The sequence below is a fragment of the Carettochelys insculpta genome, chromosome 26 (genome assembly GCF_033958435.1).
Source record: "Carettochelys insculpta isolate YL-2023 chromosome 26, ASM3395843v1, whole genome shotgun sequence".
Taxonomy (NCBI): domain Eukaryota; kingdom Metazoa; phylum Chordata; order Testudines; family Carettochelyidae; genus Carettochelys; species Carettochelys insculpta.
The window spans coordinates 5,812,788-5,837,976 of NC_134162.1; the positions used below are offsets into that span (position 1 = coordinate 5,812,788).

A 25,189-nucleotide genomic window follows, 5' to 3' on the forward strand; every position below is an offset into this window, starting at 1 on the left:
AGTTCTACATCATGTGTTTCCTTAATTACACATTACACAGCAATACAGCTGCTAAAATAGAATAATAGTTTTAAGGAAATTGCCAGGAAATATTATTAAAACTTCAGCCAATTCCTTTCCCATTAGGAGGAATTTATAGAATATGCTCTTGATGGAGAAGATTGACTAATTGTCCAAGCTTTAGCCAATTGCATAATGAGTCCAGCACAGCAAGGTGGTGTTGCAGGGTTGCCTGTAATTACACAAATTGTAGTCTCCATCCTTCTGACTTTGTTGCCAGCTTACTGTCATTATTGTGTCGTGCAGCATGGGAGACTTGGTGTTTTGTTTAAAGCACCAGCTCCTGGAGCCCAGTACATATGTGAGAATCTCATCTTTCCCTCTTGAATTTGAGCAAGTTTAGCTTTTTTATGGCAGGGAGAACCATGAAAACATGACCAAATGCACCCTAACCGCTAATAAAGAGCTCACACTTAGTATGGTCAAAAAAAAAACAAAACAGCACCCTTATTTTAGGGGGAGGGAAGCAAGGCCTGATTCATCATTTTTGAACTCTTCCCCCTCTCTGCCTCTCCCACTCTAGGCAGTATGTTCTTTCAGGTATTATCCAGCTTGTGTATATTTTAAAACTGATTCTTTTGCAGCAATGGGCTTAACACTCCTACGGGGAATCCTCCTTACCTGGCACATTTGGTACTATCCCCAGCTGAGCTAGGAGTTTAAAAAGGCGAGCTCCTTCTCCGAAGCCTACTGTCCATGAGGAATGAGAAGCAGAGGAAAGGGGAAGTAGCAAATGAAGGAGGTCGAAGTGGGAAGAGGAAAAGGGCAACAAAGACTAATGGGCGGTGGGAAGAGAGAGTGGATAATGAGGGAGGAAAGCAGTATTGCCAGCCCTCAGGTTGAAAAAATCATGGGTCAGTATCCCCAAAATTGAGTTTGGCTTAGCAACTCACGGGGAATGAAAACAAAGTAAAAACCCAGGGCGTCTTTTTCTGCAATTCTTGCCATGGCAATTGCAGAGCTAGATTCGACCTATCTGCAATCAGCTTATCTGGTCATCCTCACCGAGCAGGGTGGACAAGAGAAACTCTGCCGTCGACCTCCCTTGCTCCTCGTAATATCAAGGAGTATAGGGATCAACTGCCGGCCCAAATAGTTTGATTTCATGCGTCTCTAGCAGGAACATGAAATGGAACTCTGGAAGATCGACCCTGACCACGTCGCTCCTCCAGGTAGTAGAGGCAAACCCTTCAGCTAGTTTTGGTTGAGTTGGCACACTGAAAATACCCGTGTGGACGCTGCGGCATGGAAAGTGGCTCTGGCCGACCATTAGGGATATTAATGGTTAACCAGTTAGCCGGTAAGCCCCACCCTTAACAGATGAGGCTTACCAGTTATGTCTAACTGTTGGGGGGCTGAGGCAGTGCCCTCACCCCCTGTTTAGTTGGTTAACTGGTTAAGCTTAACATTTAACCAGTTAACTAATTTTATACCACAACTGGCTTTCACATCCAAGTCTGCCAAAACCCCTACCTCCAAGGTTTGATGGCCAGCCCAAGCCACCGCCTATTCTGTAGCATTGACCCTGATATTTTAATACACTAGCTCAAGCAAACCCAGTGTGTCTCTGTCAATGTGCGCTGGAATCACAACTCCTAGCTGCAATGCAGACATACCCGTGGGCACGCTTTGGGCCCATTGTCAAGTTGTTTTCTGCAGCCGTATGGATTAAAAGTTATTCTAAAATAAGCTGCCTTTTTTTTTTTTAAATGTACTCAGAGGATTCCAGGAACTGGGGCTTAAAGAAGAATATCAAGGGTCTTGAGACTCGTTTTACGGCGAGCGTCAGCTACACAGGGAAGAAAAAGAGACATGGACAAGACAAAAGTGCAGAGTGGGGGGGTGGGGTCTAAAAAGGCACCAAGCCTGCAGAGATTTTAAAATGCCAGCTCAGTGGAGCTGGACTTCCCAGTGCGTCTGTACAGGGCTACGTATAATTTGAATATAGATATACATTTAAGAAACAACGAGGTATCTGAGGGTGGGGTGCTGCCTTTAAAAATAGCTTTTGGCTTTGATTTTTCCCAAGGCACGGTAAATAATCTTCCATGGGAAATAGTTGACATGCACTGTGGGCACAGAGTAATTTGAAGTACAATGCACAAAAAGGTTAGTGTTCTAAATAACTTTCACAGCTTGTGGGCCCTGAACCAGCTCCTCAGTGATCTGGTTTATTTGGTTGATGGATGAGAGGGAGTTTGCACATGTATGGTTTTCCGTACGCTTGTAAACAGAAGTGTCTACCTTTTAGGGAATGAAGGGCTTTTCTGTGTTACTTGGCATCTTTATCACCAGGCCTGCCGACCGCAATTCTGGGCCCAGGGGCAGAGCAATCAGTGGGGCTCCCCACCCCACACATGCGTAAACCCTGCTTGCGGTCTGCCTGACATTTGGGCAAAGCTGTGCCTGTGTCGCTGGTGTCTAGCAAGCTGCCAGCGTGGCCAGGGCTTCCACATGCCAGCCCAGTGGGGCTGCCACTGTCTAATTGTGCAAATCCTAAGACACTTTTCCCAGCCCCTGCCCTGCCCTTCTCTCTCTGTGGCTTAGACCATCCCCTCCTTGTGTCATTCCCCCTCCTCCACGCTCACTCACTTTCACCAGGCAGGGGCAGGGAATTGGGGTGTAGGAGTGGGCTCTGGGAGAGATTTTGGGTGCGGCCTGCAGTCTCTGGGGCACAGGGTGTAGGAGGGTGTGTGGGGTCAGTCTCTGTGAGGTAGTTTGGATACTGATTCTGGGCTGGGGCAGGAGTGGGAGAAAGGGGTTGTGTTTACCTCAGGTGGCTCCCAAAACTGATCAGCTCATCCATATGGCAGCAGCACCTAGACAGGGAAGGGGAAACCAGGTGGGTCTCTGCATGCCGTTGCTTGCAGCCACCACCCCTGCAGCTCCCATTGGCCACAGTTCCTGACCAATGAGAGCTGTGGAGTCAGTGCTCAGAATGGGGGCTGAACGTGGAGACACTCCCTCAACGCAAGCAGGCAGCCAGGGCCCCTGGGCAATTGGTTTCTTTATCCCCAACCTCTTTATCACTAAACTTAACGCATGTGGGTGACCTTGTGTTTGGAATCTTTGTGGTCATTCAGACAGTGGGCTAGTCTAAGCTGATCATTTTGTGTGTGTGTGTGTGTGTGTGTGTGTGTGTAGAATGGGTTCCTCTCTTACGATCCCAGAAGGAATGGCGAGTGTATCTCTGATGGGGGTAGCACTTGTGCCCATCTGTTATGATTGGTCAGGAGGCTAAGACTATTATCTCTGCCTTTGCCACCGCTCTGCTCATCTGCTCTTGCATTCTAGGGACGCAGGCCACAGCTGTCTGCTAGCGAGTCAGGATGATCAGGTGGTGCTCAAGGCTCTGTCTGGCTCTTGGCTGTGCTTGGGTTCCATTTCATCCCGGCCGGGGGAATCTTTCAAACCCTGGATTATCTGAGCTTCATCTCCCTGGTTCCATCTCTAACGCTTTGTCCCATCAGAGTGGTTGATTATCTAGCAAGCGTTTAGTGCGGGTCCCTGGTGTTAAACCTTCCAGGGTGGATGGCAAGACTTGTCCAAAGGTATTCCAGGGCATGTTGTGCTGATTTGCGATGGTAGAGCATGGCCTCAAAGCACGGTGGTAATTGGTATACCATGATGGAGGTGGACCCAGGCAACTGAATACCTGTCCTTGACCCCACTGAATGCGTGATTGCCTGAGGTCATCACTGATCTGTATCACTAAAAAGAGCCTCAAACAGTTAACAAAACTATCTGCAGCTGAAAGCCCATGCTGTCGCACAGGTGTAACTTGTAAAATCATTGGGGTGGGGAGGGGAGATGCTGGTCTTTATTAAAAACGAAATGGAGCTCCAAACTCAAATTGGATGGTCACAGACGCCGCACACCTCCCCACCACCACCCTGCTCATGATAATACGTGGTCATATTCTAAACAGAAAGAGCTCTCCACCATGTACGTCACTGTTTGATCCCATCAGGCTAACTCAGCAGACATCTTAGGCTTCGAAGTGCCACCGCTTACTGTATCGCTTGCAGTGGGGGGTGAAGTCATATTGTCTATTCAGAAGAGGTTTCGCTTGGAGAAATCTGACTTTGTTGACTGTCCAAAGTCACTAAGGGCGCAGTGGGTGGTCAGGCTGGCCTAGACCTGTATGGATAAGCATGGGAAATTCTGTTTTGATGAATTTTCTTTTTAACCATTGGCTTGTCTCTTGCATGGAAAGGGATCATTTTTATGCTAATAGCTTTCCTTTCCTGCTAAGGTCAAAGGGAAGATCTTTGTAGTTAAGTGTCCTCCACTGCTTTTCTAAAATGTGTCATAAAAACAACAGGAAGTCCTGTGGCACCTTATAGACTAACAGATTTTTTGGAGCATAAGCTTTCATGGGCAAAGACCCACTTCATCAGATTGCATCTGACAAAGGGGGTCTTTGCCCACAAAAGCTTATGCTCCAAAAATTCTATTAGTCTATAAGATGCCACAGGACTTCTTGTTGTTTTTGTGGATACAGACTAACATGGCTACCTCTCTGATGCTTGTAAAATGTTTCATGTTTCTCTGTGCTGGCGCTCTAGCAGTGGGGACCATAGAAGAGTGTAGACCTGTGAAAATGTAAAATTGCCACTTAGCGTGTTGTGTTTGTGTGTCTTCAGCGTCCATGCTTATGAAAGGAGACCATGACAACTGACGAAGCCACAAAGAATGAGGGAGAGGTCCAGGCAGCAGCTCTCGCAGAGCGAGGAGAGGATATCACGCCCAATAAAGATCGAGGGGTTCTGAAGGTGAGACCATCACGGAAGCTCATGGCACTTTTCAGTCATTCCTCTCCTAACTCAGAGATGCTCCGTATGCATCTGTTAGCTGTCTGAATGTCTTACAGCTTCCATCACACGCAAGTCCTGAGGTCTGCAAACTGCTCTAGGGTATTGGCTCTCAGCTGGAGGGTTGTGAGCTAGGTTCAAGAGGTCCGGCCAAAGGAACCAGAGAACAGGGCCAGCATTAGGATTGCTGGGACCCAGTGCAAAAAGCTCAAGCCCAAGCCTGCCATGCAGAGCTGAAGCCAAAGCCGCAGGCAGGGACTTAGGTTTGCAGAGTTCCCTGTCGCATGGGGCTGCGAACAATTGCCTGACTTGCTATCTGCTAACACTGCCCCTGACTTTTAAGCTACTGGGTATGCCGAACAGTGGTTGTGGAACAGGTGGGCTGTGAAGTTTTCATAACATGGTGGGGGGTGGGATCTTAAACACCAACTTCCCCTCTAGCTGGGGTGCTTGAGAACCCCCCATTTCCCCCTTTGTTAAGCAGTGGCCGTGCTTCTTTTTGCTGACACACCTACTCTGCCTCGTCCCCTCCTCCCCGAGAGCCCTGTCCCCCTGCTTTCCCCCCCTCCCTCCTGGAGCTTCCTGAATGCCTTGAATCAGCCGTTTGCCATGCTCCAGAAGCGCTGGGACAGGGGAGAATTGATCAGTGGGTCTGCCAGCAGACAAGAGGCACAGGTGGGAAGGAGGCTGATGGGGCAGTTTGGCTGCTGGCGGGTGCTGAGCACCCACTAATTTTCCCCTTGGGGTGATGGAGGGCTGGAGCACTCACAACGTCAGCAGCTATGTGCGGGGGGTCCTCAGGAAAAAGAAAAAAAAGGTGAGATTCCCTGATGTGGTTGTCCAGTTTGTTTTACAAAAAACAGGAAGAGTAACCGGCACTGAAAACAAATTGCAGAGCTGAGGTTTAGCCTTCTCTGCGACTTTCTCTGTTCTTGTGCATCTAATCAGATCTTTAGCAGTACATCCATGCAGTAGGTTTATGCATTATTCAAAGGCTTTTCCCTAGAGCTAATTTCTGTTACTACATCTAATCTGCTCCTCTACTCCTTTTCCTATCTGGGGCCAAATTCAGGATTGTTCCATTGTGTATTTTCTAGTGCTGGGTCCCATCTGTCCAGTCTGTGTGACTATAACAATTTTCCCATAGAACAACAAGAAGTCCTGTGGCACCCTATAGACTAACAGATATTTTGGAGCATAAGCTTTCGTGGGCAAAGACCTTCTTCATCAGGTGCATTTTACGAGATTTTGCAAGATGCATCTGATGAAGCGGGTCTTTGCCCACGAAAGCTTATGCTCCAAAATATCTGTTAGTCTATAAGGTGCCACAGGACTTCTTGTTGTTCTCGAAGATACAGACTAACACGGTTACCTCTCTGATAATTTTCCCAGAGGTATTTTCTCTGCACACATTATGTTCCCCCACCAATGCCTCTGTGTCTTTTAAGCCTGCTTCACGCAGTAGCATGCAAACATTTTGACCAAAAGTGAGTGGAATGAATTTACCCATGGACATGGCATGAGGTTGCCAGCAAGTAAATATTATTTTATTAGCTAGATTCCTAAATATGTTGTTAAAAACATCGTCATATTATTGTGAAGCCTTCACAACTCTCTATATATGTGATGGAAACAGCTAATGTTTGCTGATTTTTTTTTTTTTTGTTAAGTTGGAAGGGGGACAAATCAACACAAAGGCTAGTTAAATCAGTACCTCTTTAGATTTCTGCAACCATGAGTTGGAAGACAGGGTTCCTCTGAAGATCTGGTTATTGCAGAGTATAACTTGAATAGCCACTTCAGTTGGGAAGCTAAATCTGCATCTCTAGATCTTCACTGAAACGTCTGTAAAAATGTGCTCTGGGTTCAAACGTGGCTTAAAAATATCTTCCCTTGAATCTACCCAGGAGAGCTCAGGAATTCCACATAGCCACTACATCAGTGGTATTAGTTAAACTTCAAAACAAGACTGCGTTGCTTTGGTACTAACCATAGATCTGCCATCTAGCGTGCAACATTTAGTGGGCTTTTTCTTTGGGACTGAGGCTGTGGAACGAACTGTGTGTGGGTTTTCTGTTGCACTGCTGGAACCACAGCTAGAATGAGGTTGATGTGTGATTAAAAAGTGTGCGTTGTGATATGGAAGTTTGGAATTGTTGCAGAGATGAGCTGTGCAAGCAGGACTTAGAATCACGCCTATGTCTAGACCCTGTGCCTTTGCACAGAGTAGAAAAGCTGTGAGAGTCAGTCAGTGGTGCAGCCTCTTTGTTGAAATGACCTCCTGCCATGTTCACCCCCGCTGTACTTCTCTATCCTAGATTGTGAAGAGGCCAGGGACTGAGGATGCATCCCCTATGATTGGAGACAAGGTTTACGTCCATTACAAAGGGAAGCTGGCCAATGGAAAAAAATTTGATTCCAGCCGTGATAGAAATGAGCCATTTATCTTCAGTCTGGGGAAAGGTAAGGAGTGAAATGGAAAAGCAGCTGTAGGGACCCAAAGTGCATTTTCTTGGATAGCGTTAGTTTGTTTTTGCATAATTCTGTTGTTAGAGAGATTGCATGATTAAGCAGAATGAATATAGGACTGGGAATAAGGGTGTTTTAAGTTATAATTCTGGAGCTGGTGGTGGTTCCACGTAGGCACTGCTTCGAGTTCCCTGGGTGTAGAGACGATACTGATGGACGCCAATTTTCAAATGTTTCCTGACTTTAGGTGCCTTTGGAAATCTGACTGTAGGTGTCTAATATCCAGCAGTTTCCATTAAGTCAATGGTCCTTGTGGTGCTCGGCACCTTTGAGTGTGTGTCCGGGGGCGGGGGGGCAAATCAGGTGACAATGGAAATATGCATTTCCTTTCCCTCTAATTTTGTATGCCACTTGGTCCACTTAGTTATAATTTCTTGCAACATGTTTTTTAAAGTACACTAGAACTGGAAGGGACCTTGAAGGGTCATCAAGTCCAGTCCCCTGCCCTCATGGCAGGACCAGGCACCATCTTGGTCATCCATCACAGATGTGTGTATAACCTGCTCTTCAGCCCCCAATAGTGGAGGTTCCACAACCTCCCCAGGCAATTTATTCCAGTGTTTAACCCCCCTGACAGGTAGGACGTTTTTCCTAATGTCCAACCTAAACCTCCCATGCTGCAATTCATGTTGTGCGTGCCAGACTTTGAACTGCATACCTGCCTCTTTGTATCTTTTGCAGCCAGTGGTAAACTTTCTATCCCCGGCTTGAATGATACTGAGGACCTCTCTAATGAAGTGTTAAGTTCTTGTTGGCAGTCACATGTCACTGGTAACATAAAGGGAGGTGGGGGAAGTGTAGCTACATGACTTAAAAGTAGCTATCCTACAGCAAAGAAATGTCAGGACCAGACTCCAAAGAGAAACTTCTGAGCTACAATTCATCTGCAAATTCAACGCCCTCAGCTCAGGCTTAAACAAAGACTCTGAATGGCTGGCTAAATACAAAAGCAGCTTCCCCTCCCTTGGTGTTCACACCTCCAGATCAACTGCTGGTAGTAAGCCTCACCCTTGCTGACTGAGCTGACCTTGTTACCCGCACCCTTGCTCTGGCTTATTTATACCTGGCCCTGCAGATTTCCAAGACCAGCATCTGATGAAGTGAGTCTGTGCTCACGAAAGCTCATGCTCAAAACTTTTCTGTTAGTCTATAAGGTGCCACAGGACCCTTCGTTGCTGTTACAGATCCAGACTAACACGGCTACCCCTGCGATACATGAATTAAGATATAAAGGAGTGACTTCTAACTTGGATGATTTCTTGCTTTTTGGCGCTCTTACTGATTTATCAGCAAATCTTCAAGGCAGTTTGAATTGACCTTCATGAGCAACCAGTGGAGTTACGTTTACATATATGAATTTCCATCTTCTGTTTGCTATGTGTCAGGCTGAGAACAAAAAGGAATTGTTTTGCAGCATGTGACATTTTTTTCATTAAGGACCACCATTTATTAAAGGCCTCTATTTACTAAGGTTGCATTCCCCTTTATGGCCCTTATGCTCATAGAATGGAGAACACAGACTAGACTTGTGGATGGTGAAGTTTATTTAACTCTGTAGGATTTGGGGTATTGAGTCAGAAAAGTAGCTTAGTGCAATAGGCCTTCCTTCATGTAATTCTGTTGTGGGACCTTTCACGCAAACTTGTGTGGGACTGGTATGGAGCTGCCTTCTGCTCTCGGGGTGTCGACACACCTCTCTGCCCATATCTTCTCCACAGCCCCCCTCTTGCACCTGAACAACATGGTTTTCTGCAGGACCTCTGTGTTGGCGTGAATGCCTCTCCTGTTATGAAGGGGGCTGCAACAATTTTCGATGAGTGACGTTTGTGCATAAACCTTCATGACGTACACTTCAGAGTTTCCCTAGATATCGATGGCAGCTGGATCTGATGTATTCTGTGTAGTGACTCATGTTGGTTTAATGACCACAAGTAAGACTGTACATGCATAGATCCAGCAGAGTGTTCAAAAATAAAACAAATCCAACTGTATCCAAAGCTTGTTTTGGCAAATTTATGGTGTGAATCGTTCCCTCACACTGACGCATGACCTTCTCTCAGGCCAGGTAATCAAAGCATGGGACATTGGGGTTGCCACCATGAAGAAAGGGGAGATCTGTCAGTTGGTGTGTAAACCAGAGTATGCGTACGGCTCTGCTGGCAGTGTCCCGAAAATCCCCTCCAATGCAACTCTCTTTTTTGAGGCAAGTATGTGTAAGAGCGTTGGTATGGAAACTCCCTCCCTTGGGCACGCTGTGGAAAACGGCTTTGAAAAGCCCTTGGATTCTTGCATTGTTTGTGGTAACTTGTGCCAGTGCTTTCTCAGAAATGTGTGTCTACATTGGAGAAGCAGTGCCCAAACGGGATCTGAAGCCCAGAAAAGAAATCTTAACTTGGAAGTACATGGAAAAACACTGTCACAAATAGGACACAGATGCTGTTAAGTCTCTCCTCTGTCTGTGTGTGTGTGTGTGTGTGTGTGTGTGTGTGTGTGTTTACACACATCGATAAAATAGGGGAAGGGCAGGGCAAATTTTTTTTTTCTCATCATAAAAATCCAGTCGAGCTAGGGAGCTAAATCAATGGCAGACAGCAGCTGTTGATGAGCCAAACTGACCACATTCTTTATGCATGTACTTGGCAAAACCTTGCAAATAAAGGCGCTTGTGCAAACCTCAACAGAAGAAAAAAGCATCTTTAGTTAATTAAGGCTCAGACCATCCCCGCTCTGGCTGCAGTTAATTGCCTTGGAGAGCCTCTGGCCTCTGCCTGTTTCGTTGTCAGCAGACTTAATGGCCTCTTTCTTGGTGGTGCTATGTCTGGTCAACACAGACAGAAGGGCAACAAAGGCGATTAGGGAGATGGAACTGCTTCCATAGGAGGAGAGATGAAAAAGATTGGAACTGTTATGCTTAGAAAAGAGATGGCTGAGAGGGGAGGTCCGTACACACAGGCAGGGAGTTATATGATCCTGTGGTATGCCAGGCTCTAGCAAAACTCTTCCCTTGGCCCTTCCTGCATCCCCCATCTCTAGGTGACTTAATCCCCCACCACCACCCCACCAGGGGCCTCGCGGCCCTCACCGGCAGAATGGCTTCCTGCTGCTTGCTCCCGGCAGCTGCCAGCGCAGGCATCACTGCAGCTTTGGGGAAGTGCTTCCTTGCAGTGCACTGTTCCAGCTGCTGGAACAATGCAGGGAGCCACTGCCCCGCCCCCCGGGGGCTGCAGGGCTGCACTGCTGGTGATGCCGGTGGGTCCCCGGGGTGTTTTAAGTCACGTGGGGAGGGGCAGACAGGGCTGGGGGATGCGCAGAGGCAGTAGCACCTGAAGACACCCACCCCAGAGCCGCTGCTGGTGAGGTGCCCCAGGTAAGTATGTCACCCCCATCCTCCCCCCCCCGCCCTCCAACTCCCAGGACCCCCAGCCATTGCCAGAGGCCAGAGCCAGTACCCAGACTGTATCCCAGAGTCTGCACCCCTCACCACCTCCTGCACCCAAACGCCCTCCTGGAGCTTGCACCCTCATTCCACCACTCCATCCAGAGCCTGCACCCACCCTCTTGCCCCTTAGTCCCCTGCTGCAGCCCAGAGCCTGCACCCAGTACCCCAAATCCCTTCCAGAGCCCAACCCCTCATCCCCTCAAACTCCCTCTGAGTCTTAGGCAGGTAAAAGCAGGAGAGAGTTTGCACGGGAGAGGGGTACAGGTTCCTGGCTTTCTGGGCAGCACCAATATTTCTGCCAACCTCCCATCCCTGCCCAGAAAATCATGAAAGGTGCCAAGAAAGCGAACAGGGAAGTGATATTTACTCCTTACAGAACGGAAGAGCTGGTGGTCACCCCATTACGCTAAAACAAACATAAGGAAATACTTCCCACAACACGCATGCTGGAAGTCATTGCTAGGGGATGTTGTGAAGGCCAGAAATAAAACTGGATGCAAAAAAAGAATTAGATAAGTCCTGGAGAATAGGTCTGTCAATGACTGCAGGTTGAACCTCTCTAGTCTGGCACCCTCGGGACCTGACTGGTGCCGAACAAGAGCATTTGCCAGACCATGAGAGGTCAAGATTGACTAGCAGTGTTGCCGTTGCTGCTGACTGGGCGTTGCTTATTGGTCTCTTCAAAGACATTTGGGGTAAATTACAGCTAAAGAACAGCACAGAGCACTGAGAGCCAGGACTGGTGGCTGGAAGCAAACTTTGTGGAACCCTGGGGAACTTGGCCACACCCATGATAAGTAATTGTCTGTCTAACGAAAATCACGCTGGCTTACGGATGTTGCCAGGCAAAAGAATGCTGGACTAGAGAGGTTCAACCTGTATTAACCTAGCTGCTCAGGGAGGCATTCCCATGCTTTGCTTGTCTGTCCCTAAACCTCTCACTCCCAGCAGCTGAGACTGGCTGACAGGGAATGGATCACCGATAACTGCCATCCCTGGAAGCACCTGGTGCTGCTTGCTGCTGGATGGCATGGTCCTGACCTTGAAGGACCATTTGTCTAACTCAGGATGCCTGTTCTGTAGTTCTTGTGTTCAGTTGCCTTTTAAGGATGTTTCCACAGAATCCAACAGCACTGTGTGAATTACACCATTCCAGGATTAGTGGCCTCTAGCGTTTTCGTGTTACTTTCCAATTGTTATCTTTGTTCCCGGTTTTAACAAACAGGCCTGGTTACCTAACGTAGAAATGGCTTTTATGGGCTTCTTCCATTTGTCAGCTGCAGTGGGTTGGTTACTTTACCACATCTGGGCTCAGCTGTTGCTTAGTCTACCATTTATTGCTTTATTTTAGATTGAGCTTCTTGATTTCAAAGGGGAGGATTTATTTGAGGATGGAGGAATCATCCGGAGAATCAAACGGAAAGGCGAAGGGTACTCCAACCCGAACGAAGGCGCTACTGTAGAAAGTGAGTACCAGCTTGTCTGCAGCCAGGGAACGCACCTTACCAGCTGAGTGCAAATGTTCTGGTGAGATGAAACCTCTGTAAGAGTATTCCAGGGGCTTTGTAGCACTGCCACCTTTCTGATGATGAAGCAGGTTGGTGAGGTTGCTGCTGGAAGTCTCATCCATCATCTGGTTGCCAGCAACGTTCCCTCTAAATTTTTCCATCCATGTGCGCAGTGAATTTTATGTGCAATGAGGTCTGTCTGAATGGGCACCACCAGTAAAACCACAGGCTGTTGGCAGCTGCGGGCTCTCTGCAGATCAACTGGGAGGCACCTGAATCTTTCCTGGGTGGTTATCCAAGTGCTCAGCTTACAGGGAACGCTTGTTGCCAGTCCGTATTTTATATTGTCTCTCTGGTATGACCAGGTCAGATCCTGCAACTGTGCCAAACAGGCTTCCTACAGCATCTGTTTTAGCGCAAAGAGAAGGTACCCATGTGGCGGACGCTGGCCAGGGTTTCTGTGGGTTTATATGAAGATGGGAGTAGGGGAAACAGGAGGGAGTAGAAGAGAGTAGGAGTTAACCATCAGCCTATTGATCTTCAGAGTTTGTTGTGCTAACACAATTCTTCCTTGGCCAGTCCAAGTGAACACTCCAGATCCACTGGTTCTTGGGAGTTTAATGGAAGTATTAAATTGAGACAGCAGTCCAGTGATGATGAAATGGCCACTGAGGTATAACTCAGGCTAAGTCACCCTGGTTCTGCATTTTGTCAAAGCCTCCACTCCCACCCTGGCTTTCATCAACAAACCAAGAGTAAGTGATGCCCTAAGTTCTCGTTAGTTTGATGTGGAAATGTTAGAGGAAATTAGCATGTACAGAATGAAAGGTATAGTTCCTTTGCTGTCTTCCTTTAATTAATTTTTTCAAACTTTTCCTTTCTCATGTTGCACTTGGCAACATACTACCGTGTCGTAGGGACCAGGGTGTAGGACACTTTGAACAGCCAAGCTCTGGATTTCCTTATGTATATTGTGATTAAAATCTCAGCTTCAATTTAGCTTTAAAGATTTTACTCGAGTCCAATACTTCATTAAATATTACATGCATGTCTTGGCCTAAACTAGGCAGCTTTCTATTTTCATGGTCCCTTTTAGTGTTCTGGTTGCATCCGTTACACAGTTTATTCTTTTCTTCCCCTCTCCCTGTGACCAGAATGCTAACTTCGGATTGCTACTAACCAGAGGGGATAAATTAGTGAGACGATGGTCTGAATTCAGTAGTGTTCTGAGGGCTTAAATAAAGTCCTAATCTGGCCCAAAAGTAGGGAGCTGAAATCCCATTCAGATTTCTTATAGCACTCTTTCCATCAGTTTGATGGAGTAATTATAGTTTCTCTTCTAAAGCAACTCTTTGATGTGGGGTTGGGGGATAAAGAAATCCAAGTTTAAAGAGAATCATTCAAACACAGAATGAGAGTGACACAGCATTTCTGGAAACGGGGCATTGGAATGGCTAAATTGTATATTTAGGATTATCTCGTCATCCTTGTCCCTGGATCAGAGCTTCTGTGTAGTGAGAGTTGATGAACCTTTTTGGGAGGGGAGAAATTGATCTAAATTGTCACATTCCACTTGTTAAGCCTGTTAGTTTAAATGCCTGCTCCAGTAATTGGACTGATTTTAGAGAGAACTCCTGTGGACTCTGCTAATTTCACTATGCCTATGAAATGTTTTGAGTCCTGGTTATGTGCATTGAGACAAGCTTTGTGTAAAGTTTCAAACTTGCTTTATTGTATCTACAGGCCAAGTTAAAAAAAATTGAAGTAGATAACAGTTCAAAAGTCCTAACTGCTGCATTCCTTCCATTGCGTTTTTGTTTCTTTGAAACATCAAAAGCCATTATTATCCTTTTGTATGCTCAGAAAGTTTGAAACCAAACACAGTTATCTTTACGAAGCCACAAAGTAACAAACAGAATGAAGCATTTAGAGCATAGTTTGTATTTTTGATCTCTGGATTGTGGTTTGATTTATCAGAATATCCAATGAGTCAGGAAGAGAAAGAATATCAAGTTATTTCATTATATCAAAAATGCAATTTGGCTATTGCTTAAACATAAGTTCTAGGGTCAGAGGGCACCACGGTGGTGATTTGGTCTTGATGTCCTGCATAGCACAGAGAGACCGTAGAACTTCCCCACAATAATCCCAAGCTCAGTTCCTTTTAGAAAAATGTACAATCTTGATTTAAAACCTGATAGAGCAGTTCTTTAAAGACTTGCCCTTAGGAGCGGTGGCACGGCACAAGATTCCAAATCTTCCATTAATTTCTTTAACTATTTAAAACGTACATTTTCGTGTTAGCTTGTTACGTTAATATAGACGGGAATAGTCAGGATAGTAGAAATTAATGCCCTGTGAGGCCGTTTTGCATAACGTGTGAAGCCTGTGCAAGGCAGAGGTCAAGAACTGTTAGAGCATTGCTAGCATCTCTACAGAAGTGATTATTCCCCTTCATTCAGCACTGGTCAGGCCTCATCTGGAGTATTGTGTATAGTTCTAGGACCCTTGTTACGGAAAGGATGCGGATGCGCTGGAGAGAGGACGGTAGAAGGTGGCAAAAATGATTAGGGGGTTGGAGCATGTGACCTATGAGAGGCTGAGGGATTTGGGTTAATTTAGTCTACAGAAGAGAAGCGGTGAGGAGGGGGATTTGATAGCGGCCTTCAGCTACCTGTAAGCAGGTTCCAAAGAGGGTGGAGAGAAGTTGTTCTCAGTGGTAGCAGATGGTAGAACAAGGAGCAATGGTCTCACATGGCAGTAGCTTGGGTGCTAGGTAAAACTATTCGTCAAGTGGGAGGTGAAGCACTGGAATGGGTTACGCAGGGAGCTGGTAAAATCTCCTTCCCTGGAGGTCTTTAAGTCCTGACTTGTCAAAGCTGCAGCTGGGATGTTTTAGTTGGGGTTGGCCCTGCTTTCAGCAGGTGGTTAGACTTGATGACTTCCTGAGGTCTCTCCCAACCCTGAGATTCTGTGAATACTTGCGGTGTGCCAGCAGTTTGATTTAGAGCAAGTGGCCTTCGGTTTCATTCTGATCCAGCACCCTTCCCAGGACCTGGGCGTCCTTAAATGTGGTTCGAGGATAGAAGGACACATTTCAGACCTGCAAGCCCTTTAAAATCAGTATTTTGGTTGCTATCGTGGTGGGGGAGCAGGTGACCATCTGTCTATCTGCACTTCATGGCTACGTCTACACGTGCACGCTACATCGAAATAGTCTATTTCGATGAATAACGTCTACACGTCCTCCAGGGCTGGCAACGTCGACGTTCAACTTCGACGTTGGGCAGCACCACATCGAAATAGGCGCTGCGAGGGAACATCTACACGCCAAAGTAGCACACATTGAAATAAGGGTGCCAGAAACAGCTGCGGACAGGGTCACAGGGCAGACTCAACAGCAAGCCACTCCCTTAAAGGGCCCCTCCCAGACACAGTTGCACTAAACAACACAAGATCCACAGAGCCGACAACTGGTTGCAGACCCTGTGCATGCAGCATGGATCCCCAGCTGCGGCAGCAGCAGCCAGAAGCCCTGGGCTAAGGGCTGCTGCACACAATGACCATAGAGCCCCGCAGGGGCTGGAGAGAGAGCGTCTCTCAACCCCTCAGCTGATGGCCGCCATGGCGGACCCCGCTATTTCGATGGTGCGGGATGCAGATCGTCTATACGTGCCCTACTTCGACGTTCAACTTCGAAGTAGGGCGCTATTCCCATCCCCTCATGGGGTTAGCGACTTCGACGTCTCGCCACCTAACGTCGATTTCAACTTCAAAATAGCGCCCAACACGTGTAGCCGTGACGGGCGCTATTTCGAAGTAGGCGCCGCTATTTCGAAGTAGCGTGCACGTGTAGACACGGCCCATGTCAGCCTGGTGGAATTGGACTCCCTCTTCCCTCATCATAAAAAGATTAGGATGGCACAAAATAACATGAATACAAATGAACTGTCATAATCTGTTTTCAAACCAGGCAGCAGCCACATTTGCACTGTTAAAATATTTCCCTTCTGCTCTGGTAAATACCTGCTATTAACTCAAAGTATACAAAAGTACCTGACATCGCTGCTATAATTAGACTGGAAGAATATGTGTATTTACCAGAACTGATATCTCTGGGCGGGGCTTTCAAAGGCCACCTTATTATCTCGAGTTTTAGGGCCTAATTCACAGTCCCATTTCCTATAACTCAGCCTGCCCTAGAACTTTTGCATTCCAGCTTTTGTTATGGCCTTGTTTCTGTTTTAATAGGAGTGCAAATTGCAGTCAGCACATTGGGTTCGTGTGCCAGCCACATTCAGAACACAGCGTTCTGTGCTCTTCAAAACAAAATCGCTCTAGGCGCTGGGAGAACAATAAGTCAGCACTGCAGCTGAAGGGATATGCTGGAGGCAGGCTGGGGCTTCTTGCTGCGTAATCCAAGTGTAACTGTGTCCAAGCAATCTGCTTTCGATAGCACTTAAATACACTTGGAAAACGAGCAGGAGGCTCACTCCTGTTGCCATTCTCTTTCAATGTAATTAAAACGGAATAAAAACTACTGTTTGGGTTTAAAAGGCTTGGATCGGAACAAGTCTGCAGAAGGCCAGCTGGAAGCATCCGGCCATGCTGAGCAATCTGTTCTTAGAGCTCGCCTCAGGCTATGTCTACATTACCCGGAAAATCAACCCGTTTAGGGTCGGTCTTCCGGGGTTTGATGTCATGCACCTGGTGGAGACGTGTGACATCGACCTATCAGGGGTTGGCAGACGACCCCATAGCGAGAAGTAAGGGAGGTCGACGGGAGAAGTTCTTCCATCGACCTTCTGAGTGTGACAGCCAGTTAAGTCAATTACAGACAAGTTGATTCTAGCTCCACAATCGCTGTACCTGGAATTGCATATCTGCAATCAACTTACCTTTCTATGTAGCCCAGTTAGACCAGTGTCTCCTCATGCCGGCAGAGGCTAGCAGCGCGTCAGCTGTCACTGCCAGAGCCAGGGTTCTCTCCCCTCAAACTCCTAGAATTATTATGGTAAAGGGAAGGGTCAGGGTAACTGGGCTCAGTGACCTCACCGAGTGCATATTTCTCTCTCTAGATAGCATGCAACGGGAGCAGCTAGGCCTTATTGCCTTAGCCAGGGGAGGGCACGCTCTGGCCGGTGGGTCACACCCAGCCCGCCAGCTGTCTGTAGCTTGCACCTCGAGCTCCTGCGGGGGAGCAGAGTCTGGGCTGTGCGCGTTCTTTGTCTCCGTGTGAATCACGGAAGCAGCAGCATGTCTCTACCTCCAGCACAGGAGCAGCCAGAGGGCTGTGTCCATGCCCTGCCCTGCCCCAGGTAGGGCCCGGCAGGTCTCGTTGTCTGGGAACTGCAGCCAATGGGAGCTGACCGGGCAGTGCCTGCAGCTTCAGGGGAGGGCTGCGCACAGAGCCACGAGGTTGCACCTCCATGTAGTATCCATCCGGAATGGGAACATGCTGCTGCTGGAAGTTGCTTGAAGAGGTGAACGCAGCCTGGAGCCTGCAGCTCTGAGCTCCTGCTGTGCTCCAGACTCCTGTCCCAGTCCTCATTACCCCTCCTGCCCTCTGAACCCGTCAGTCCCAGCACAGGTACATGGCTGCATTCCAAACCCCTCACCTCTGGTCCCAGCCAGAGCCCTCACATCCTCCATAGTCCAACCGCCCATGTCAGCCCACAGCCCCCTCCCGCATCCCGAACTCCTCATTTCTGGCTCTGCTCCAGAGCCTGCATCCCCAGCCAGAGCCCTCACCCCCGCCACCCACCTCGGCCTCAGTTCCGTGAGCATTCATGGCCCACCATGCAATTTCCACACTGCCCACGTCAGCAAGTCCTGCAGGTTTCTATGGTTAGAGAGACCCGGATAGCCCAATGATCGTGCTTGGTGTCTGCAGGCAACGGCAGGCCAGATCTCAGCACCAAAGCAGAGAGGAGGGAGGCTTTACAGGGCAGTGCAAGGTTATCATGTTACTTGTTTTCAAATTGTATGCTGTGGATTGGTGTGGGAGTGTGAGGTGCTTTTGAAAGCAGAAAACCCAGGTGACTCGGTGGAGGCAGAAGAGTTTAGGTCCCCGAACTTTTCTTTGGTAGGGGTGGCTGGGAGAACAAGGGTTATTTTGCATGTAAAATGGAGGTTTCCCCATCGGTTTGTACCCCCCAGAGACCCTTTGAACTCTTACGTGAGCCAAAGGGCTGGGAGGTGGGAGCAGATTTGGAGCAGGGACTTGACTCTAGGTTTCCCAAATCCACAGCAAATCCTCTGGCTGCCGGGCAGTTGGCTGTTCCTGTCTTCACTGATCTTTGTGGACCTGAGAGACTTGCCCAGCTACAGTTTCATCAAAACTAGGTTTGCCCAAAGAGCTGTGTTCCCTGTGAGCTGAATGCTAGGGCTGCCACCTCGGTGAAATCCAGCTGCTGCCCAACTGATCAGCAAAGCGCCCCCAACTGGCCACAGTTAGTATCTTCTACTGGCCTCATTACTTATTGCAGGGTCCAGTCCAGTCCCAAGTCTCCCCAGATCTGGCCTTCCAGATGCTCTTCCTTAAGTACCAGGCACTTGGACTTTTCCTCTCTCATTGTCCTCCCTGCATGAGTGAAACCAGACAGCCTGATAGCTTCTTCAAGGGTACATGCTCCAGTCAAGTGAGCAGGTAAAAATAAACACAAACTCTGGTTAATAGAAACCCCTCAGACTGAGAAATGCAATCATGAGAGAGCAGCAGGCAGGTGCAGGTTGCAGAGGAAATAAACAGAAATACACAACCTTAGGTTTCAGACTTGCATATTAAATAAAATCCCTTCTCTAACACAGTCACCACCTTGCCTCTGAGCCCTTTCTCAGCATACCTCTAGCCACAGGGGCGATCCAGCCTACACAGACAGCCTCCTGCTTTTGAGACTGCCCCTCCAGTTCTGGATGCCAAGCCCCAAACACACTTGTTTTTTCCTCTCTGGCCATGGTGTTTCATGTTTTTTCAGAGCGGAGGAAATTCCCTCTCGATTTGATAGCTGGGGATGTCCCAGGGTTTTCCCATTAACTCCTACTGACCCACCCTTGTCTTTCCCTAGGCTGCACAGTCATTTCTTGGAACTGATATTGCATCAACATCTGGTTTTGGCAGGTTCCCTTCTCCACTCAGCTGCTCCTTGCCCTGGTGTGAGTGGGTAGCAGAATGTTTCAACACAAATTATGTGCTGAGTTTTGTAAATACACAAATACGTCCATTCATAACCACTGTCTTTATCTCAGAATGACCATCCAGTTCAGAGCAGTGCAAGCTTTCCTAAAACACAACTTGCAATCAGTTCATCCAGCTGCTCGTTTGGGGGTGGGTGGACTTTAAAGTTACATTCATTCGAGGAGCGTCTGGACCTTGATCATCATAGGACCTCTGTTACCGTTTGGTCAAAATTGGTCACACTGTGGTTTCTGGGTCGGTGGTTGGCCAGCCGTCCACTGGATTGCTGTTACAATTGTTGGCTTTGGAAGACCAAGGCAAAATACGTCCCAAGGCTGTTAGGCAACTCCAGAGCTTCATAAGCACATCCAGACTGGGTCAGACCAAAAGTCCATTTAGCCCATTATCTTATCACCATAATCCCCACCCTTCTCTGCAGTATGCCAGGCACAACTCCGGTGCTAAGTTGTGGGTCTGTTAAGGTGATAAAGATGCACGCATCTCTTGCTAGTGATGGAATGTTATAAAGAATTGCAAGTGCCTTTGAGTCTGATTAAATGGAAACTGCATTAGTCACCCATGTTGCAGGCTGGAGTCTCCCAAAACTACACAGCAGTTCAGATGCAGTGATAATGCCCACAAGACTGCCGTCTTCTGCCCAAAGGCCAGTCTGCCTCATCAAAATGCTGTTTGTGAACCTGAGTGGTTCCCGACCCTGGGAGGGCACAAAGGGAGAGAAATTCTGCAAGACAGAGGTTTGCAGCTCTCTACAAGAGTGATCAATAGCTCTTCCTTTGTGTTGCTGTTACTCCCATTTGTTTCGTCAGCCTGACACTGAAACGAATTCTCCTTCAGGTTGTAATGGAGACTTTGTAATGTAATTTTGGTTTGCTCTCCTCCCCTTTCTTTCTTACCACTTATAGTAGCTTAGTCCATATTCGTAGAATCCAAGGGCTGGAAGGAACCTTAGGAGGCCATCAAATCCAGCCCCCTGCTTCAAGTGGGATCAGCCACAACTAAGTCATCCCAGCCAGGACTTTATCAAGCGGGACTTAAAAACCTCTAGGGATGGAGATTCCACCACCTCTCTAGGCAGCGCATTCCAGTGCTTCACCCCCATCTTGGTGAAGTAGTTTTTCTTGATATCCAACCTACTCCTCCTCTCCTGTAACTTGAGACCATTGCTCCTTGTTCTCCCATCTGTCACTACTAAGAACAGCCTTTCTCCATCCTCTTTAAAGCTCCCCTTCAGGAATTTGAAGGTTGCTATTAAATCACCCCTCAGTCTTCTCTTCTGCAAACTAAACAAGCCCAAATCCCTCAGCCTCTCCTTGTACGTCATGTGCTCCAGCCCGTAATCATTTTCATTGCTCTCCACTGGACCTGCTCCAGAACATCCACATCCTTTCTATACTGGGGGGGCCCCAAAACTGAATGCAGTACTCCAGATGTGGCCTCACCAGTGCCGAAGAGAGAGGAACAACAACCTCTAGATCTGCTCAAAATGATCCTCCTAATGCAGCCCAGTATGCCATTAGCTTTTTTGGCTACAAGGGTACACTGTTGACTCATATCCAGCCTTTCATCCACCATAACCCCTCGTTCCCTTTCTGCTATACTGCTGCTTAGCCAGTCAGTCCCTAGCCTATAACAATGCTTGAGATTCTTCCGTCCCAAGTGCAGGACTCTACACTTCTCCTTGCTGAACCTCATCAGATTTCTTTTGGCCCAATCCTCCAGTTTATCCAGGTCACTCATTTGAAACATCTGAGCTGGTACAGCAGTGCTTGCAGAACATGTCTGCGGGGTGTGATGCAGTTTGAGGATCGCTAGAAATACTTGACTAGAACCAGAGAGTTTAAAAGATTTGGAAGGTCATAGACATGCTGGGCCACATATTGGGAGAAAGTTTTCTAACCTATTGAATGATGAACACTAAAGCCGTGTCTACACGTGCACGCTACTTCGAAGTAGCGGCACTAACTTCGAAATAGCACCCATCACGGCTACACATGTTGGGCGCTATTTCGATGTTAACATCGACGTTAGGCGGCGAGACGTCGAAGCTGCTAACCCCATGAGGGGATGGGAATAGCACCCTACTTCGACGTTGAACGTCGAAGTAGGGCACGTGTAGACAATCCGCGTCCCGCAACATCGAAATAGCGGGGTCCACCATGGTGGCCATCAGCTGAGGGGTTGAGAGACACTCTCTCTCCAGCCCCTGCGGGGCTCTATGGTCACCGTGTGCAGCAGCCCTTAGCCCAGGGCTTCTGACTGCTGCTGCTGCAGCTGGGGATCCATGCTGCGTGCACAGGGTCTGCAACCAGTTGTCGGCTCTGTGGATCTTGTGGTGTTTAGTGCAACTGTGTCTGGGAGAGGCCCTTTAAGGGAGCGGCTTGCTGTTGAGTCCGCCCTGTGACCCTGTCCGCAGCTGTTCCTGGCACCCTTATTTCGATGTGTGCTACTTTGGGCTACGTCTACACATGAAGCCAACATCGAAATAGGCTATTTCGATGAATAACGTCTACACGTCCTCCAGGGCTGGCAACGTCGATGTTCAACTTCGACGTTGCGCGGCACCACATCGAAATAGGCGCTGCGAGGGTACGTCTACACGCCAAAGTAGCACACATCGAAATAAGGGTGCCAGGCACAGCTGCAGACAGGGTCACAGGGCGGACTCAACAGCAAGCCGCTCCCTTAAAGGGCCCCTCCCAGACACAGTTGCACTAAACAACACAAGATACACAGAGCCGACAACTGGTTGCAGACCCTGTGCCTGCAGCATGGATCCCCAGCTGCCGCAGCAGCAGCCAGAAGCCCTGGGCTAAGGGCTGCTGCCCACGGTGACCATAGAACCCCACAGGGGCTGGAGAGAGAGCGTCTCTCAACCTCCCAGCTGATGGCCGCCATGGAGGACCCGGCAATTTCGACGTTGCGGGACACGGATCGTCTACACAGTCCCTACAACGTCGAAGTAGGGCGCTATTCTGATCCCCTCATGAGGTTAGCGACTTCGACGCCTCGCCGCCTAACGTCGAAGTTAACTTCGAAATAGCGCCTGATGCGTGTAGCCGCGACGGGTGCTATTTCGAAGTTAGTGCTGCTACTTCGAAGTAGCGTGCACGTGTAGACACAGCTTTGGCGTGTAGACGTTCCCTCGCAGCGCCTATTTCGATGTGGTGCTGCGCAACGTCGATGTTGAACGTCGACGTTGCCAGCCCTGGAGGACGGGTAGACGTTATTCATCGAAATAGCCTATTTCGATGTCGCTACATCGAAATAAGCTACTTCGATGTAGGCTTCACGTGTAGACGTAGCTTTAGTGGGTCATTCTCACATGGTACCAATACACTGAAGTTAGGCATTCTGTTTCTCTCAGCTTTCTGTTTAAAAATAATAAATAAATAAAACCAAATACCCTAGAAAGTTAACTTTTAATCGACATGATGGTGATTGGTCAATTAAACAAAAGAATTGTAACTGAATATCTGATTATACCCATCTTTACTGGCAATTTATCCTGTGACAAAAATATAAAAGTCTGGGCTGGGGAAAGTGTCTGGGTAGACAGATTGTCCCAGAGGAAAGGATTTGAGCTGGAAAAAGGGATAGGCTACTTCAATCTGTAATGTGATACATTTTATTTAAGTTTCTGTTTCAATGGTATCTCACACCAGACAGCTTAACATATAGACATGATTAAACTATAAGTGTAGTGGGGAAATTATGGTGAGAGAGGAGCTTCGGTGTCATGTGCAGTCACCTAGAGGGCTGGTTTGTATTGGAACCAAAGATCACAAACGGTTGGATACTTTATTATCAAACAACCAGGGACTTCTTAGCTAAAATGGGCCCATGATAGGAAATGAAGAATTACTCTCTCACTTCCTGGGAGTGACTAGGTTACTGATAGCCTTTCACCGGAAAAAGGAAAATAGTCCAACTGTAGAGGAATGGTGGAATAGAACAGGAGAGGATGATGGAAAAATTAATGCACCAGTTACAGATCCTTGCCCAAAAAGATCACACCTGTCCAACTTCTTTGAATGCTAAGTTTTGTTAGACACACCTGATTGGTTAAATACACGTGATCAGACATTTCAGTCAATTTTAAGAAAATGATCAAAAACCGTTCTGTCGAGGGTTGTGGAAAAGGGTCTCTTTAAAAAGGTCCACCTGATCCAATAGAGAGACCTGACGGTTACAGTCATATAAGTTTCTCTAAAACAATAGGTCAGTGTTGTAATGATGATGGTTGTTTTGACCAGTGGTTATAGGTTAAGGATTTGTAAACCTGCTAACACTTCCTAAATCAATAGTTTTGAATCATAGAATCATAGATTGCTAGGACTGGAAAGAACCTTGAGAGGTCATCAAGTCCAGCGCCCTGCCCTTCTGGTAGGACCAAGTACTGTCAAGACTGTGTAATGAGTAGCTTAACACCAGTTAACACTGAACAGAATTTAGATTTGGGTCTACAGGTTATAAGTCAGTTTCTTTCACCAGACGCTGGTCTTGTTGACTTTCACATCATATCTAGCGAAGGCTGGTGGGAGCATACCAGGGCAAGCTAACGACTGAAATTCTCTCAGGAGGGAGGTATTAAAGGAAAACACACCTTCCTTCACTTTCCTCGTTGTGTATTGCTTCTGGGCAGAGGAGAGGGGGACGTTGCACCTCCTCACCCCCAGAAATTTGTTCCACAAGGTCGTTAGCTAGGTAGGTGTTACATAAGCACCGGAACCTCCGAAACCCAAGCAGTCTCCATGCGGGCTGTGTTGGTACATGAAGACAGGGTCAGAGCACAGCAGTCCCCTGGAGACTGTCACCAGATGTGCTGATCATACCACTGAGCCCCCCAACCCTCCACGACCCCACATCCCAAACCTTCGTGTGCCCTTCCTCCCACCTAGACTCACAACCCCAGCCTGCTCCTGCACGCCTCCTGCCCAGATACCCCCACACCCTCAGCCACTCCTGCACCTCCCCTTCCAGCCCAGACCCCCATGCTGAGCCCACTCCTGCACCCTCTCTTCTGCCCCAAACCCCATAGCCCATTGGTGGGGACCACATCAGTGAAAAGATTTCCTACCCCTGCTCTACGGTTAAGTGAAGCACAGGTGGATGGACTGGCTTCCCCCACCACCACCATTCTGCTCTATTTCGCCAGCTACAGAGCTGATTAAAGATAGTTGGTGGAATCTAGGCCTAGATCAAGACCTTCAGACTGGTTTTCTCAGCTTAGTAGAGCCCAAATGTCCAAAGAAAAAGTGCACGTCTAGAATCTTATGACTGCCTTCCTTCCCGAATACAGGAAGCAACTTAGAGAACACACTGTATCTGAAACCAAATTGTTGTGTTGGATTACAGCACAAAACAACTTCATCTGTGCAGCTCTTTCCTCCTGGTGAAACTTTTCTGGCAATTTTGCCTGCCTTCCTTGCATTTCTTACTCTGTTTTGCTTCCCTGCAGTCCACCTGGAAGGATTTCATGGTGGCAGAATATTTGACTGCAGAGATGTGACGTTCGTTGTTGGAGAAGGGGAAGACCATGACATTCCAATTGGAATTGACAAAGCTCTAGAGAAGATGCAGAGGGAAGAACACTGTATTTTGTACCTTGGGCCATGGTATGAAACTCTTTGCTCTGGGTGAA

The 25,189-nt window shown here is 47.8% G+C and overlaps 1 protein-coding gene across 3 annotated transcripts in view; it reads left to right on the forward strand.

The window, feature by feature from the left end:
• Positions 1 to 25,189, forward strand: part of FKBP5 (FKBP prolyl isomerase 5) — a 65,376-nt gene that overhangs the window by 25,463 nt on the left and 14,724 nt on the right. For all 3 annotated transcript variants that reach the window (XM_074977834.1, XM_074977833.1, XM_074977835.1), the window contains exons 2-6: positions 4,707 to 4,835; positions 7,193 to 7,337; positions 9,464 to 9,606; positions 12,194 to 12,308; positions 25,007 to 25,163. In XM_074977834.1, the coding sequence (XP_074833935.1) occupies positions 4,731 to 4,835; positions 7,193 to 7,337; positions 9,464 to 9,606; positions 12,194 to 12,308; positions 25,007 to 25,163 (665 nt within the window). In that variant the 5' untranslated portion in view covers positions 4,707 to 4,730. The remainder of the gene's footprint in view (positions 1 to 4,706; positions 4,836 to 7,192; positions 7,338 to 9,463; positions 9,607 to 12,193; positions 12,309 to 25,006; positions 25,164 to 25,189) is intronic.